The following is an 18,460-nucleotide window of genomic DNA, read 5'->3' as shown; positions in this document are numbered from 1 at the left end:
AAGGGCGCATTCCAGCCAGGTAAAGCTGTCAAGGCTATGCCCAGTAGAGGGGCGTGGCCTAGGTGATGTCACATGATTGACAGGAGGGCTGCCTGGCTGGAGGGTGAGAGGCTAAATGGATTAGGGAACAGTCCTGGTACCCCATGGCTGAGATTTCTCACCCCTGGCTCAAACTATCTGCCAGACGTCATTGAGCCTCTCACTTAAGACAGCCTGCAAACTACCTCACCTGCTTTCTGCCCGCTGACAATTCCAATTCCGTAAACGTCAGGTCCAGCACAGGCAGAAGGCATTTCCTCTAGAGAAATTCATGCCTTCTCTTTATCCGTCAAATGCACCTCTCTGGCTACAGGGAAGCTGTCCTGGTTCCACATTTCGGTACTTCCCAGTTTGCATAGGGACCACCCTAAGAGACAGTTCCTGAAACTGCCACCTGAAAGTCTTCCCTCATTGGATCCCTGCTATTAGTGGTGCCCCCCCCCCATCACCACCTCCTAGAAATAGGTTGGACAAATTAGTTCTGTTTAACCTCCTCTTCCCATTCCACCTCCCTCCGGCCCCCCTTGCTTTGTCCTAAGCTGCAGAACTGAAAAGTCCTTTTTCATCCATTAAAAGCTATAGTCAATTTTGGGATTCCAAACAACCTACCCATCAAGTGTAAGGCATGATTAAGGGGCAAAATCAATTTACAGGGTCTTGAATCTCCCCCTGCCCCCACTCCTTGTCTCTGTGTCCATCAAATGTGATTTTATAATGGGGGGTTATGCTCAGATAGGTGGAATTTGCATCTTGGGAATTTCTATGAACCTGGCTTCCTACCCATAACTACAGGATTCCCTGAAAGCTGAAATATAGGCTGCTATTTTGGAAGGAACTGATTGCCCACAAAAACACTCCTCCTGTTGCCACACAGTGGCTTTGCCCTGGGAATAGAAAGGGACATGAAACTGGCCTACCTGAATGTAAAAGACACAAGAGGAGGTGGGAATACAGCAAGGAAGACTGTCCCATACTGATTTTTTAAATTAGGAAGGATGGGCGAAGCTGGCTTTTGGGCATATCCCATCCCAATGAAGCAAGTTGGAATGTAATCATTCTGCCTTTATACAACAGAAGGAAATTTGCCTAATTCTAGGGCGGGGACAGGATCCTTCCACTACCTGTAAGGAAAGAATGAGGAAAGCATAGCTTTACCCTATGTTTTATTTCTCACCTCTGGAAGCTGCAAGATACACCTGCTAGCCTGAAGGCACTGGCTTCCTTCTGGGCACAAGTGGGGGTCCTCCATCTTTTGGCTTCTGTGCAAAACAAAGGAAGAGAGCAACCAAGTCATCATTATAGCTATGCTTAAAGCACAAGGGGGCTGCAGAGAAGCCGGCAAGCAGATTGCCTTGCTAACCCGGAAAGGCCCTGGACGACACAATTTCCTTCTTCTGCTATAGCCAAACAAACTAAATGAAACATTTTAAGAGACCAATGAACTTGTGTGGCAGAAGGAATTGATGGGGTAGCAGCAAGCCTCAACTAGGAAAAACCCTCCTCTTAAATGGGAATTGCGAGAAAAGCAATAGACATATCTGAAAAACAAGCTACAAGCAGCATTAATTGAACCACCCGCTTTGAGCACATTATCTACAGTGGAGGAAGGGAATTTTTGGCTCCACAGGCCAAACATCCTGCTGTTTGGGCTGCCTGCTGCTTTTATTAATGCTAGGAACATGAATGCCCCATCAGGATTTATCACACCCATCAGATTACATCACAAGTGGATGGGTGGGTGGGCATGGTTTGGGGAAAACACCCTCGCAAGCCAGCTCGAGAGCACCTGGTGAGCCAAGATTTGCCCGCAAGATGGAGACCTGCCCCCTGATTTACAGCACAGAGGAACTCCAGCAGGGTAACCCTCGCGCAGCCCCCAAAAGAAGCCCAATCTCTGTTAAAGAACAAAATACATTAAGATTAGACAAATCGGAAGAGAAAGCTATGGATCAAGTGCAGCAGTGAGGAACCGTGGCTGATTCGGGGGCTCGCGAAGCCAACGGCCTTGTCAGGGAGCCTAAATTAAAATGGATTACAAATTCCTCGAGCTGCCTCATCCTTTTAATAGTAGGGAGTGCAAACCTGAATAATTAATGCTTGGAAGTCAGTTCCATCAAGATCAATGCAACTTCCCTCCAAATCTATGCACCCAAGACTCAGAGCTCATCACCCTCAACCAGACTGCGAGGCGAAGGGGTCCTCTCGTTTTACACACAAAGAAGAGAAGCGCAGGACAATGTTACTTGCTCAAAGCTACAAGCTCTTTGCTGTGCTCGCTTTGAACTAAGGTTCAAGTCTAGTAAGGTGGCTCACTGCACCAGCTTGGCTTGCCAGCTCCTTGAGTATAACCCCGTGTCTGCATGCCAGGGTGAGGAATCAAGCTGGGGACCTATCAGAAGCAGACCTGCTTAAGCTTCAGAAAGGTAGCTGCATCATGAGCCTTTGGACAATGCCCTGCCTACTAGGTCATTGTGGCAACATGTCCTGACAGTGCATACTGGGGTTTAGGATTCAAAGGAAGGATATGGATAGAAGCCTCCCTCTTATTCATCCTCTTCACTGTGTTCCCATCTGCTGTCCTTGTCTTGAGACGCTCCTGGTTTTTAGATATGTATTTATGGTTTGCATTTTTATCGTTCAATTGCTTTGGGATGTTTTACGGAAAGCCATTCACAAATGAAATAAATAGCGACAACAACAATGTAGGAAGTCGCCATGAGTCAACGCTGGAGCAATATGAAGAGATTCAAGGAAACGGGGAAATGATCTGCAGCCTTGTAGTGGTCATGGAAACTAAAAATTAGAGACTGTGATTTGCCACCAAGACCTATTCCTTTGGTGTCCTTGCTGACTGAACCTGACACACAGCTGGGATCATTAGAAGGGTTTATTTATGCCATGGGCACCAATTAGTTTTGTCTCCACTCTAGATTTTAAGTCCAGTCTCTCCAGTTTTGCCCTTAATGCACCTTACTATACAAACTACCAACTAACCCCAAAAGCACATTGATAAATATATTTTATGACAGCAATAAGGCATATCATTACAGGTTCTCTAGGACTCACCCTCTTTTAATGTATTCTCCTTTACTGATTGAATCTGGTTCAATGCAAATATTCATGAAGTCTTCTGTGCGCTAAAAGAAATGTTCAGAAATGGATGCATTAATTCTAACAGCCACAGCATCTCATGTAAGCCCCACCATCTGCCTCTGAATGAATTCAGTAGCTTCTCCCATTCTCTGGGGGGAAACAGTATTTGGGAGCCAGGAGAATTCAAAGCAAAGAGTTACCTGTGTGAGCCATAGAAGGGCACTCTCAGGTCAAAAACTAGACAGAATGTGCATTAACATATTCTCATATTCTCTCTCTCTCACACACAGCTGCAATTTCCTACTCACATACCTGAATGCAAGTCCCACAACTCAGTGGAGCTTACTCCTGAGTAAACATTTACAGCCTTGCAGTCCCAGGGCAATGAACTCACATCTGCAGCTGAAGCAGAGTGTTCTTTGTAGAAGGAATAAAAATTAACCTCCAACCTCCTCTTTTACACAATAGCACACAGAGTGACGTCTTCTTATATCTTTCAATCACCCTTGAAGTTAAGGATTCTCAGATTGGCAAGTTCAGATTCTGAACTTATTCAGAATGCACTCAAGAATCACACCCAACCACAATTTCCTAAATAAAAAAAGCAGTGCTCTGAGCCCAGAAGAGTCTCTTAGCAGCTCAGCTAGCTGCATCCTCGCTCCTTTGATCTACTACACACATACTGCCTAGCTGGCATTTCATTTAAAAACTGGGCATATCAGTAATTATCCTTCAATCTGTGGAGGAATGTTCAATTTAGCTCCTAGGTACTTGCTGTTATTCAGCACAAGGCATTTCAGTCTTTGCTCTCAGTGAAAAAATGGTACAGGGAAGATGTAAACAATAATCCTTAGGCCTCTTGCTTTCAGGCTTATGTTCTGTCCTAAAGTCCTATAAGGGCGGTGCTGAACATACAAATAAATATAAGTCGAAAACAGAAAAGCTTGCGTAAAGTATGCAAAGCAAGCACCCTTGAATGGTGCATAATTATTTACCAGCCTTGCAAAATTTATTCTGCTTCTGTTAGTCATGAAGAAAAGATAACTGCGTGGGGCCCTGGAGCCCAGCTAGCATCCTGATCATGAGAAAATGTTGCCTCCTTTGGCTTCAGAGATCCAGCAGGCTTTGTCCACACACGTTCAAGTCTATTTGTGAAGCAGTAAGGTCTAGGTGGTTTGTGCCTCCTTCAAAGCAGAGAATCTCAAGAAATGGTACTCTGCACTAAACATTCCATACTCCAATGGACTTACTGCACAGGAAATGACACACACATTTTATGTGCAGAATGGGCACAGGTACTCATAAAGTAGAAAAAGCATGTTTGTGTATATATGCTTCTCTCTCTCTCTCTTTTTGGCACGGCCCATTTTAAGAAGCGCACACACGGCCCACAGGGTGTGGGACTTAGAGAGAGGCACAGCAAAACAGACGCGCACATCTCAGGTTGCCACCATTTCAAATTCAGACCCGATGTATTAGGCCTAAGCAGGCTGTTATCCCCTCAAGTTACAAAGCAACTACTTTTGTGAAGATGAAGGAAAGCTTAGCATTTTTTTATTTATTTCTCTACTCTTACTTTCAAGTCAAGATGTCTGTTCTGAGTAGTGACAGAGAATTCAACAGCGGACAGCTGCATTTCTCTCCAGGCCTCCGGGGTCACCTCCCTGGGGATTTCTGAAGTCCGAGAGGAAAGACACCATTAAACAGAAAGTTAGATAAGCGCTGTTGTATTAAGATCAGCAGAGGCCCAGATCCATCTATTTCTTGTTACTTCACAAGGCCTTGTTCCATCTATATTTAATGCCGGCGGCTCAAAGGAACAACAGCCGCAGAAAAGGAAGAAAGAAGTTCAAAGTTCATACAACAAAAAGAAAGCAACTCGCTGGCTTAATTGGAAAAGGCGACAGATCTCTCAAGGCCCTGCTGCAGGGCCACAGTGGGGAGAAAGGATTCTTCTAATGAACAGCTTTAATATATCTATCTATCTGAGAGAGAATGACTGACCGCTTACCTTTGGGGACAGGTGTCCAATAATGAGCCAGTCTCTTGTAAAGCCTGATGTATAAAGGAGGTCTAGGAGTCTTCTGCTCCGGCTCCTCAGGAGGCCTTGGAGTTGGGTCCAAATAGGAAAGGGAGGCTAGATGCTTCTGAGGCCACTCCTTGGAATTTCCAGAAAGAAAAAGCAAAATAACCATTTATACAGGGGTACGTGAGAGCTAGACCGACCATTCATTCAGAAGCAGGCAGACTTGGAGTTATGGTTGCCACCAAACAGCCACATGGCAGAAGAGGCAATCTAGAGGCTGCTTAACCCACCTGCTGCTTTCTCCTCCAGCCATTCTACTAGCCCATTTCCCTGTGATGAGGTGAACAAGTGTTTCTGTCAGTTGAGGGGGACGGAGTGGCTGGGGAAAGTGTGTGTGAGGAAAGAACTATACTTCCCCCAAAGCAGGTTACTGTCCTGCCGCAGAGAATAAATTCTGGTCTAGCTGATCTAAATCATTTATTGCAAAGGCTGCACTCGACTGTCACACTAAACTGTGGTTTAACATTATGTGGGTGAGCTGCAGCAAGACTGAGTGAAGTGTTGCACTCTTCCCTCCAATGTAGTCAGGAGAAGGAGGCCCTCTGAAGAGATTAACTTCATGCTGAATAAACTCTGGCTTGTCCTGTTGAACCAACCAGGAATCCTGGAAAGGTTAAAAACAAGCCAAACCATTGTTATGAAGCTGCTTTATTTAATTTGTTCAAGACTTCAAATCAGAGTTTGTTCAAAAACAGAATTCCTGGTTTATATAAAACAAATCACACAGAAAGGTGAGGGGGGGAGAGGTGAGACTGACGCTTTTGTTTGGGCTCGCTGCAGCTTGTCCACATACCACTAAACCATGGTTTAGTATTACGTGCAAACTCATAGACAGTACATATGTTATGATGTGTCAGGGCATTTCACAGGAGAGTTATATGTTTATTATCTGCTAAGGAATCAAGAAAAGGGTGTGAACGGGGGGGGGGGGAATGCATCTACTTTAATGTATGTCAAATCCTTCAGTACCTGAGAACTAGAGCAATTAACCTTTCTGCTCATTTTGCGACAGAAGGTAGGCTGAATGCAAGAGGCAGATTATCAACAGTCCTGTGGGCTCTATTTATAGGCACCACTTACGTCAATTGAATAAATCTCAGGGTGAATCATTAGCATAACAAAAACCATGAGAAAGGACTGCACTAGAGGAAGGCAGCTGAGCAACCTCAGCTGCATGAGAGGCTGTTTACTCTTCCATAATGCAGTTAATATTCTGTAGTAATTTCTAGCATTGTAGTATTATTTCAGCTGCATTCCACTAGCAGATTTTTTAAAAGCCAATTGTCTCTGCCACCCTTTTCTGGCAAAATATGAATAACCAAAGCTGGGTCAGTTTTGAGCTATGTTAAAAAAAAGTCAACACTGCCTTAAATATGATCTGTAAGCACTCCAAACTACATTATATGCCACATACAGTAAGATCACATGAAGTTGCCTCACACAGAGTCAGACCCTCTAGCTCACAGCTGTCTGGGTGTGACTCTCCAGCAAATTCTTTTGTTTTGGACTAAACCTGGGGACTTCATGCACTCAAAAATGTGATCCACCACTGTGTGCATCACAGATCTTCCCACTGTGATAGCCTTGTGTGACCCATATTGAAATGCCTTTACCTTCAATGTATTAAAGAAGTGGGCTGCTTTGATTTTCAGAGGCCCAAGATACCAGTACCTAGAAGAGAATAAAATGAACTGAAAAAGCAAAATAAAACCGGGGGCACGGGGAAAGCAGTCCTCTTTTCCAATGCAGTATCTACTAAAGCTGTTTCTTACAACCTAATCTTTGGACATTAGATGCACAAGCAATGCGCATGAAGGTGTAGCTGGCCCCTGGATGTGTGCTAATGTTCTCAGCGGGCTTCTCCAGATGACCTGTTTCTTGAGCATTCATCCTGTTTTGCTTATGCAAAGAGGTCAGACTATGTCTGGTATTTATTCAGCACTTGTTCTGATTTGTTCTACAAAACTGAGCATTCATCCCCATTTGCTTGTGGGATATTTCCTCATCTTCCTGTTAGTCGTCTGTTCATCCCACACTTGCCCTGTCACTTTCCTCACTGCAAACGGTCTGTTTTTTTTAAATAGAAATGTGGATTGATTGCACAAAGCACTTTAATCCATTTTAATTGCACAAACGTAAATTTCTGGTATGTGCTTCAATCTGTTGCGAAAAATAATGACAGTTTAGAGGCATCCCATGTCTTTTTCTGGAACCTGGTCCAGGGATTCAGAGGCAATCCGCAGCTGTCTTAACACTTCACAGCCTGATCTGGTGCCAGTGGGCTCCTTGCTTGCATATTGTTGGAGATAGTGGAGAAACTGTCTAGAAGTACAAGATAGGGGCAAAGAGAAAACAAAGCAATAGTGGTCAACATACTTGCTGACTTTTGCTCCCGCATCTCTGTAAGACCCCCATCTTAAACCAGTTACAGCAAAGACGGGCTGGTCTTTGTTCCCCTATAAAGGAAAAACAAACAATCACTAACCAAAGTCAAATGTTATAAATTGCAGTAATCTGTGGTGATCTTGCCAACAATGGATCAGTGGTTCGAGAACAAAAACACCAACCACTATATTCCAGCAACACATAAAAGAAAGTAATTGCAAATTAATTCCTCAGTGTAGAGTGCTTGTCTGCAATGTTATTTTAGCCATGAGTCATTTAATTTTGTGGCTATCAGAAGACCAAAGCAAGAATGACGAGTAGTTATCATTTAAATGAAAGGGAAATCTTCACAAGATGATGGTGATGATTAATCTGCTGAATTTCTATCCCTTCATTGCTCTCAAGGAAGCCCAGGGCAGCAAACAACAAAGCGGTAAAAACAGCGCAATTCAAAACAAAACGAATTTCACACATTTAAAAACAATTAAGAACATAAAAAATAGAAAGGCTTAAAAACATTATAGGAGCAAATCCCCCTCTTCTCCTTCCCAGATGCCTTCACACATAGCTCAGTTGATAGAGCATAAGGCTCTCAATGTCAGGGGCACGGGTTCAAGTCCCTGCCCTGCACTAGGTGCACTGTTCTTTAAAGAATGATTTTATATTGTTGCATGCTCTTTAAAAACACAATGGGGTTAGAAAAGCACATGGCAAAAGACAGATGAAGAAAAATATCCCTCCCAGAAAGAGGAGGACCTAAGAAAAAAGATGGCTACCTTAATCTGCAAAACATCAAGTGGAACAGTCTCTCCTTTCAGTATGGACAACGTGGCGTCAGTAATATGCCTGAAGAAGAAGTCAAGAGGAAGACGTTATTCAGTAGCAGAGGTCATGCTTCCCTTGCAGAGCACCCTAGGCTTCAGCTCAGGTAAAGACCCTGACCATTAGGTCCAGTCGTGGCCGACTCTGGGGTTGCGGCGCTCATCTCGCTTTATTGGCCGAGGGAGCTGCCAGCTCATGTGACCAGCATGACTAAGCCGCTTCTGGCGAACCAGAGCAGCGCACGGAAACACCGTTTACCTTCCCGCCAGAGTGGTACCTATTTATCTACTTGCACTTTTGACATGCTTTCAAACTGCTAGGTTGGCAGGAGCAGGGACCGAGCAAAGGGAGCTCACCCCATCGCGGGGATTCGAACCATCGATCTTCTGATCGGCAAGTCCTAGGCTCTGCGGTTTAGCTCAGGTATCTCCCTTTAAAAGGACCCTAGATGGCACCAGAGATGAAAAGGACCTCCCCCCATGAGGTCCTTTGCTGCCAGTCAGAGTTGACAGCATTTGGGTGAGAGGAACGATCAGCCTGACTTGGCATAAGCACATTCACATATTCCTGCACACACACAAAAAGAGGACACTGGCATCTAAGTTAGAGCTTTTATTTTGATTTCAAGCCTACTCTGATCCCACAGCCTCAGGACAGGCAACACAAAACGCCTTCAGTGGAGGCTGCGCTGCCATGAAATAAGAGAGAACTTTCTGCTCACTTCCAACTATAGTCTTGCCCGATAATTTGTGGGTCTTGCATAAAGTTGACTATGGATGAGGTTCAAATGCCTGTTTTGCCATAAAACTCACTAGGAGGTTGCAAGCAGAAAAGCAAGAGTTTCTGAATGCAGCCTTTTGAGTCAGTTTCCTGCTGCACTGCCACAAACTGAACGGATCAGAATGCATGAAAAGGGAGGATGCCTACGTTATAGTTCTCAAGTTACACTGGCACATATCTTTCATCGTTGCATTTATATCCTGCCCCTCAAGTTAAAAACAAAAGAGGAATGTAAATGGGTAAAACAGATGGTAATTGCAGCCAGACAGGTTATAGCGAGTAATTGGAAAAATGCAGAAGAGCTAGGGGTGAACCAATGGAGGAAAAAACTGAATAGTATTATAATTTTAGAATACCTAACTGTGAAGATACATAGAATGAAAGGGCTTAAGGTCTGTGAGAAAGAGGAGGATTGGTTTGAGAAGATATTGAGTTATTTGGGTAGGTTTGAACAATCTGGGGCAATTAAAATGTTAAAAGTTAAATAAACCTTGTGGAGGAGGAATGTTAAGGTATATAGAAGTGTACATATGGTTGATTTGAATATGTTATATGAATGATATTAAATAGGTATATTATTGAATATGTATACCCAATGTATCAGCCGCTTGGGGGCTTCACTGTTTGTGTTTTGGTGGTTGGTAAAAAATAAAATAAATAAATAAATAAATATTATTTTTTTAAAAAATTACCGTATATCCTGCCCATTCTTCCTGCTGTGAAATCTCCAGAAATTTAACTCTGTCTTAAATGCAAGATCAGAAGCGTTTCCAGCTTCATGGAATGGTCAAATAATAGGGGTGGGGCAGGGGATGGGGAGCTGGGTAACAAGGCAACAACAAATCAGTGTGAAAGGCACTTTGGGGATTGCTAAATCTGAGATGTGGTGCATCGCCTTCCCCTCAGCAGTAAGTGGGTGTTATTTCACTGCCACAGAGAGGCCTGCTCACTACTGCTCACTGTATCTTAATTAGCATTCAGTTCAACAGAAGCTTTGCAGGTATCCTTTATAGGTCATTTTCTCCAAGCCAACAGGCACAACATCCTTTGTTTGCAGCTCGGAGAAAGTCAATGCTCTTGTAACAAACCAGACTTATACTTCCCAACTTGACATGACTGAGGGCTCCCCCCTTGCCCTTTTCAAGTGGAAGCTCGATTCAGCGGTGCTGGCTTTAATTAAATTGCTTCCAGGCCGGCCGACCTTTCAGTGAGAACAAGTGCGATGGAATTAGGGAGCAAGGCAACCAACCTTAGTGGTACCTTTCTTAAGCTAACACCCTTCAGAGGTTTTGAACTACAACTCCCATTAGCACCAGCCAGTAATGGCCAATGGTCAGGGGTGGGCGGAGAAGAAGTTCGTAACATCTGAAGGGCACCAGGTTGGGGAAGCCTGGTGTGGACCAGGGATGGGGATGACGACTTCAGTTCTAAGCGCCAGGTCAATGAAGAAGTCCACTGTAGCCAGACCTTATAGAGTTGCTGTGAGGACAAAACAGGGAGGCTCCTCAGATGCTCCCTTGGACTCCTTGAAAAAAGGGAAGGGTACAAATGTGACAATAAATGTAAAATCTGTAAGTCTGTTTAACCAGAGAGGTTCATGTGATGCCTTCATTATATAGCTTTATGTTCCTCTTCAACTAGGCCTTTGGCTGATTGATATCCAGTGCCCTTTTAAATGTGTTATGGGAGGAAGGATTCTTGCTTTGGTTTTGTTCTTAATTTTTATTATGTATTTTGTGGTTTTTTCTATGGTAATTTTATGTTGGGAACTGCCCTGAGATGATGAGGATGATGATATTATTATTATTATTATTATTATTATTATTATTATTATTATTATTGATTTGTGCCCCGTCCATCTGGCTGGGTTTCCCCAGCCACTCTGGGCGGCTTCCAACAAAGATTAAAAATACACTAAAATGTCAGGTCTATGGATGAAGGGGGGTATACAAATTAAATAAATAATAATAAGTCTGAACTTTTACAGAAAGTACCATTTTAGGTACATTAAGGTTATGATATAGATCTTTTCTCATTTTTGAAGGTGACCATGTATAACATAATCTTGAAGTGCCTAAAATGGTCCCTTTTTTTGGGGGGGGGAAACGATTTGCAGCCCTTCCTTCCTTCAATATACACCAGTCTCCTCCTCCTCCCTGCCACCCTACTCCTTTTCACACTGATTCTCGTATGATGCATGTGTGCACACACACAAACACACACACACACACACACACTTACTGGACTTGGTTTGCACTCTCAGGATAAAGCGTGTGACTTAAGGTGCTGGTCTTTCCAAGGGGAATGAATCCGATGGGAATCTTACTGAAAGCTGCCTGGGAACAAGGGCAAAACAAGTCTGCATCAGCGCCAGCTGAATCCAGCTCACATTCTGTGCAGAGGACAGCTGCGCCTGATTTCACCCCCCACCCCCCACCCCAGGCAGGCTCTTCCTGAAAGGGAGGCAGTAATAAAGAATGACTCGGAACATCAGCCTCTCCGGACAGCCCCTCCGAATGCCAACTGGCTACAAAGCAGCCTTCTGTAGTCATTAGCTGCATTGTTACACACGCAGAGCCTGGCACGTCCTCTCCAAGCAATGTATGGATTCTGTCAGCAACCTGCCATCTTCTAAAAGACTGAAGGTGGCACCCAAAGCGTGGCTGCGCTCAGGCTGCATTTCATCTCCAAGCAAAGCGCGGCCGAGACAGAAAATTCGGTAATGCAGAATGTCTTTCTCCGTGAAGGGGAATATTAAAATAAGGCACCCTGGCAATCAAGTCGGGAGGTTATTATTACACACCAATCAAGCAGCCCTTTTCCAAACAGACAGATTGACAGTCTTTATCTTTGACTCTGCAAATTGGGGGAGCAGGCAACAGAATGAGGTGATCTGCTAATAAGGGAGGGTCACATGCTGGGTTGCGGCTCGGACGCGACTGGAAGGTTCAAACACAGCTCTTTTCTCTAGACATGCTGCCTGGCTGGAAGTCACTGCCTGCATTGTTCTCCCAGTCAGCGCCCGGCTGCTAAGGCCATGTTACTATAGAGTACACATGTATGTGCACACACATGCAAACCAAGAGCTGTGCTCCTTCAAGTACGCCAGCAAATCAATGTTAATGACTGTGCAACCACGACACCTTGGCTCTCTGCAGAAGACTGCAGCTTGCAGCACAGTGATTCAGCAAATCCAACTCCTTTTCTGAAGCTCTCCATCTGCTTCCATGCCTTTCTGTTGCAGCCTCTCTTACAGCCAGTCTCCTTCCTCATCTCATTATCTCTTCTGTCCCCTTATACTTCAGAGCAGATGGCCCAGTGTCAAACGAACAGAGAGACACAGCCTACAGTACTAACCACAGCCTGCCAAGAGGTGTTAGCTACCTGGAGATTGCGGTGCTGGTGAGTGCTGGGCCTTTTTTGGGTCACAGACTTGCACCTGCAGAACAGGTGCGCAACATTCAGGGAGTTTGGGGTTACTGTGAGCTATGATGGGGTGCACCGTTCTAGCGTGCAAAGTGAAAGGGGGATAAGAAAGAAAATTCAAGGGAAGTGTTTTGTCATGGGAGGTAGCAAAACTTCATTTCCCGCCGAGCAAACCTAGAAGCTGCGTGGTAATGAAAGGGTGAGGTCAAGCATGCTGGAACTAGACAAAATCTTCAAACAAAAGCATAACTTGATCTCTACTGTCCTCTTAGTCTGAACTAGAACTGTACCGCAATGAAACAGAGAAGCTGCTCTTTAGTTATGCGCCATCAATAGCTGGGAAGATGAACTTCTTTTTTAAAAAGAATATAACATTGCTCATGGCTTGGCTTGACGAATAACCTGGTCAATGGCTGTAGAGTGTGATCTCTGTTTGCTTGCCCATTATTCTCCCTAGCTGGTTAAGGGATCCAGTTATTATCTCTTGCCTGGGAAAGCAGGCTGGCGGAGGGGGCTACCATCTCCTGAAACTCGCTCTGTCCAGTCGAGAGAATCAAGTTCATGGAGTTCATTGTGAGCTCCAACCGTTAGCTAAAAGGGTCCGTCACTGTACAGAGAGAGGAGGCATCTGATGACTACTGCCTCCGGGGCAACCATAAATGGACAGCAATAGGGAAAGACAGCATCCCTTCCCCACTGATAGGAAACAGAGACTGACATGAAAAGGCCAAGACTACACAGCACTGTAGCTCAGATCCATTGCTCCTTTACCCAGGAATTGCTCTGTTTCCAGGAGATGGGGGAGGAGAGGAATGGTCCTCCATTAAGCAGCAAAGCTGTCACAGCAGATTATTACTTTTTCCTGGTTTCTTTTTTCAAGTGTAGAGATTTGAAAGCTTACAATTTCTCAAAGGAAGCAAGGTAATTCTTTGCACTGAAGCTGAAATATAAATTTTGTCTCTCCATAAGCAGGCAAAGGCTCTGTACAGCAGGCACAATTCTAGTTGCTAACAGCCTCCTGGGATCTCAGAGAGAATCATTAAATTGCATTTTCTGTCTTTCTCTTTTTTCCCTTTTGGTCAGGTACTGATAAGACATTGTGGAATACAATTCTGTTAACAAGCAGCCTTATACGCTTTATGCAATGCACCCCTGCTGGTGTATGGATTTCACCCAAAGCTTGCTTCCAAAGGGAATGCAAACAGTCATGGGTTCCACTTTCACTTTACCTGACTACTGGTCCAGAGGACCACTTGTTTTGCAAATCTGGACAAATGCCTGTTCGAAAGTTTTGCATTCAAAGTTACCCTGCTGTGCTTACCAGGAACTCCGCAAAACTGGGGCAAGAAGCTACTTCCAAGTCAAAGGCCTAATTAATTCTCAACAAGCCAACAAACCTGCGGCAAGGCTGTACCATTTCATATTGTATGTGGGGACTGAATGATTGATTGCTCTTGCTCCATATGAAACAAGTCTCTCTACACAGAAAACCAGGGAGAAGAATTTGGGGCCTAGCCTTCCTGTCAACATGCTACTATTCTAAAAAGTGTTTTTGTATGGAGGAGCGCTCCATCATACGAAGCACCCACATGCATTCTGGGGTGCTACACCCCAGACACAGATTGACTTCCCTGGGCCCAAGACAGACAGATGAAACTGCAAGCCAACAGCAGGGTCAGCCTAACAAAAAAGACAAGACAGTGAGACTACAGAATGCTTTGGATTTTCCTGTTAAAAAGGCAACAGAAGAAAACACCTTACCTCATCCACCCTTCGGAGAAGGCCAGTTATGACCTGTAAGAAAAAAAATCATTTTTTAGCTAGCATCGGTAAAATGAACCAGAACTTGCCTTCCTTCTTCAAATGAACAGATGACACACCACCAAACATTGATGTATCCTACAATTTTTGCTCCAGTTACCTACTTATTACATTTACATATCACCCTTTCCTCCAGGGGGCTCAAGGAAGTGTGCATGGTTCTCCCTGCTCACAACAACCCTGTGAGGTAGGTTAAGGCTGAGAGACAGTGACTGGCCCAAGACCACCCAGTGAACGTCCGGGCTGAATGGGAATTTGAATCCTGGTCTCCCAGGTCCCAGACTGACATTCTAACTGCTACACCACATGATGTTTCGAATGGTTTAGAGGGAATCAGGATGAGAGGAATCTTGGGGGGGGGGGAGAAACTTGGAGTGCATGAAGGTGGAGGAAAAGCTTCTCCTATCGAGAATCCTCCCCCATGTGCCATTTTCCCATGGGGAGAAATGTAGAAGAATTCTTGCAGTACCTCTTGCAATGTTCCATCCCCTCCTGCAACGATTATCATGTCCGTGTTTTCCATCAGCTCCAACAGCTTCTTCGCTTGCCCTTCATAATCTGTCTGTGATAAATACAGAGAGGCCAGAAACATATTGGGTGGTATTAATACTCAGAATGGACGCAATGAAAAACAAGGACTTGGGTCCACTAATTTCAATGGGTCTCATGATTGTGACTAACATTGGGTATTGCCTGCCCAAAAAGAAAACCTTTCATCTCCATATGAACACGCGTACATCTAATACTCAGCACAACAGCACACATCTTCTCATTTATTAATTTCAAAGTTTTGCATCACCCCTCTTAAAGCCCCCCCCAAAAAATACAGGATGTAACACAGAGAAATCCCTACTATATATATGCTCAACTAAGATAAATATAGCCCATGCTGTTTCTAAATTAGAAGTGCCAAACTCAAAACATGTAATCACTTTTTTCGTTCAAAGAAGTTAGTTGTTTTTGCAGGACTAATTGATGGTTTTGACATATCTTCAAATGGGTAGCTTCTGAGAACCATGCCTTCTTATTCAGCCAACAATCTCTGCTAGATTATTTCTAAAAGCAAACAGCACCACCTATTGAACTAACCCACACTACATCCTGAGGCAATGGAGGGGGGATTTGCAACCATCTCCCATCCACGTATCGAGTGACAACATTCTACTTGACTCATGAACCCTTCCAATTTACAAGAAAACCACTTGGAATGATAAAATATTTTGTGATCCAATGGGGAGGGTCCGTAGCTCAATGGCTGAACATGCGCTATGCACACACACAAAAACCCACTCAGTAAAAGTGCCATGCATATTGATGGGATTAGATAAATCATCTCTAGCTACTTGCATACCAAAACTGGGGGGAAGTTGCTGCTTGAAACTCTGGAGGGCTATTATCTGTTTGAGTAGACAGCCCTGAAATAGATGGACTAATGTGACTCAGTATAAGGGCAGCTTCAAATGCTCACTACTGAAATTCCTAGGAATGTGCCCATTAGCCCTGCCTACCTGATCCCAGGGTCAGGCATTTCCTGAGCAGAATGCCCTCTTGCCTCTGAGTGGAGAAAGGACATACTTCTGCTAGCAATAGTTTGTTGAACAGCTAGCACAATATAATCTCAAAACAGTTCAGTCTTCCCTTCCTTAGGAAGGCTCTCTTGACTTTTTATGTTCTCATCAGAGATGCCGAGTTTTTTTCTTATCCGAGAGGCCATTAAAGGTGTTTAAAAAAGGACTGCTCTTAATCAATCTCAAGTGCCCTGTGGCAATTTTATGAGCTCTCGTGCATGAGAATGAACTTTTCTCAGGCAGAGTCATCAACTCTTCTCTTTGCCTACAGGCCTTGGTGGTTCTCTCGCCAAAATCTTATATATATTCTCCATCGCCCTTGAGTCAATGAAATGAAAGCAAGATAACAACATTCCAAAAAAACCCAAACCAAAACACAAAACATGGCACTGGTTTTTGTTGTTGTTTAGTCGTGTCCGACGCTTCGTGACCCCATGGACCAGAGCACACCAGGCACTCCTGTCTTCCACTGCCTCCCGCAGTTTGGTCAAACTCATGCTGGCAGCTTCAAGAATACTGTCCAACCATCTCGTCCTCTGTCACCCCCTTCTCCTTGTGCCCTCCATCTTTTCCAATATTAGGGTCTTTTCCAGGGAGTCTTCTCTTCTCGTGAGGTGGCCAAAGTATTGGAGCCTCAGCTTCACGATCTATCCTTCCAGTGAGCACTCAGGGCTGATTTTCTTAAGAATGGATAGGTTTGATCTTCTTGCAGTCCATGGGACTCTCAAGAATCTCCTCCAGCACCAGCACTGGTTTTAAAATAAGAAAAAATACAACTCCTCCCCAACTTGAGCACTTATAGACTCTTTATCTTTCATTTCACCTCTAGCGACAGATGGATTCTGGCAGATATATACTGGGAAGAGGAAATAAGTCACTAGGAGAAGAAAACACAAGTCCATTCTCTGTCTTTACCTTAACCACAGTCACATCCAGACCAGACAAGTGAAGAATTGGGGCTGAGTTCTTTTCAAAAAGACTCCTGGCTTTGCTAGAAAATTAAAAGAAGTGTGAGGTCACTTTATGGTAGTCCCCACATTAGTCCACGTAAAAAATACCCTCAATTGTTAACTAAAACCGAAATCATGTTCATAACAGCAACAGGCTATTCTGCAGATCCTTGGCAAAAAGCCGTCATGGGGTGGGGGCACCTTTATTTCATCAGTATAAAGGTGGATATTTGACTGGAGTGAGGTTTGGTATGCAGAATGAGTCATTCATACACAGTTCTCAGTCGCAAGATACCTGGGAAACAATGATAACTGAATACTTGATGACATAAGCAAAGAGCAAATTAGTGGAAGTGAGGGGGTAAGAAGGAACACTGGGCAGTGCCGGAGTCAGATAAATCTATGTATTTTATTTATCACATGACATTATTATCCCACCCATCTTCCAAGGAACGCTCCTAATTTAATTCAAGCAAACGCCCCTGTGAGATGAGCGGTAGGTAACACAGAGATGGCAACTGCCCCAAAATCATCCAGTGAGCGTCACGGATGAGCAGGGATTTGAACCCGGGTCTTCCAGGTCCTACTCCAACACATCAACTGCTACCCCACAGTGATTCTGAATGGTTCACAGCAAAGGGTCATATTATGAGGCGATACAAGTCACTGCCCTGTGTTCATAAGTGAATTTGTGAATTCACTGCTACTAGCTTGTGTTGCCAGGGACATTTTCAGGGAGCATCAGCATAGGACTTTCTTTTCTTCAAAAAAGAAGCTATTTACTAGGAAACAGTAAGTTCAGAAGGAAGTCCTTCTGAACTCTAGAATTATTCAAGGATGGAAAACCTGTGCCATCACCACACTTTACATTTTTGCTCCTCTTTTCCTCCAAGGTGTTCCCAAGCCCCTACTTCATCTCTGCAACAACCCTGTGAGGTAGACAAGTCTGAGAGATGGTGACGGGTCTAAGCTTAGCCAATAAACTTCATGGCTATGTCCCGTCGTCCCTAGTCCAATGCTCATCTCGCCACTTTTCTATTGTGGCTTTAGAAACTTTAAATATTCCCCCCCAACAACCCTGCCTGCCACCCCAAATAATAAGCCCTCAAGCAAATAATGTATTATTACCCAACTAATGAGATATGGAATACTTGCCCTCGGTTGGTAAGATGCAAATTCTACTTTTAAAAGAGAAATATTACTTGCGTTATTATTATTCAGCAACATCAATACCAAAACTTCACCTGACCTTGTTTTGGTAATGCTCTCGTGCATTTTAATGCCTGCTGCTGCATAATAAATAACCATGGTATTAATTATGAATTATCCTGAAAAAATTATTTTGAGCACCCAGGGAAAAGAAAACAAGACTTTAAGTAAGGGACGTCTTCCAAACAATGTGTCGTTTGTAAGACTTACCCCCTATCAAAAATAAGCCTAAGCTAGAATTTGCAGTTTAGGACAATGAGACAATCTTTTTAAGCGGGGTG

At 44.0% G+C, this 18,460-nt stretch overlaps 1 protein-coding gene across 3 annotated transcripts in view; it reads right to left on the bottom strand.

Moving 5' to 3' along the window:
* AGK (acylglycerol kinase) overlaps nt 1-18,460 on the bottom strand; it is a 36,304-nt gene that overhangs the window by 582 nt on the left and 17,262 nt on the right. For all 3 annotated transcript variants that reach the window (XM_081927245.1, XM_081927246.1, XM_081927244.1), the window contains 11 exons: nt 16,936-17,011; nt 14,922-15,014; nt 14,393-14,425; nt 11,447-11,541; nt 8,380-8,449; nt 7,595-7,674; nt 6,832-6,889; nt 5,144-5,291; nt 4,709-4,806; nt 3,106-3,176; nt 1,214-1,298 (listed from right to left, as the gene is read on the bottom strand). In XM_081927245.1, the coding sequence (XP_081783371.1) occupies nt 1,214-1,298; nt 3,106-3,176; nt 4,709-4,806; nt 5,144-5,291; nt 6,832-6,889; nt 7,595-7,674; nt 8,380-8,449; nt 11,447-11,541; nt 14,393-14,425; nt 14,922-15,014; nt 16,936-17,011 (907 nt within the window). The remainder of the gene's footprint in view (nt 1-1,213; nt 1,299-3,105; nt 3,177-4,708; nt 4,807-5,143; nt 5,292-6,831; nt 6,890-7,594; nt 7,675-8,379; nt 8,450-11,446; nt 11,542-14,392; nt 14,426-14,921; nt 15,015-16,935; nt 17,012-18,460) is intronic.

This window comes from Podarcis melisellensis (genome assembly GCF_964234715.1).
Source record: "Podarcis melisellensis genome assembly, chromosome: 10".
NCBI lineage: Eukaryota > Metazoa > Chordata > Lepidosauria > Squamata > Lacertidae > Podarcis > Podarcis melisellensis.
Note: the sequence above shows the minus strand (reverse complement) of the source record. Positions and strands in the feature narration are given on the sequence as shown.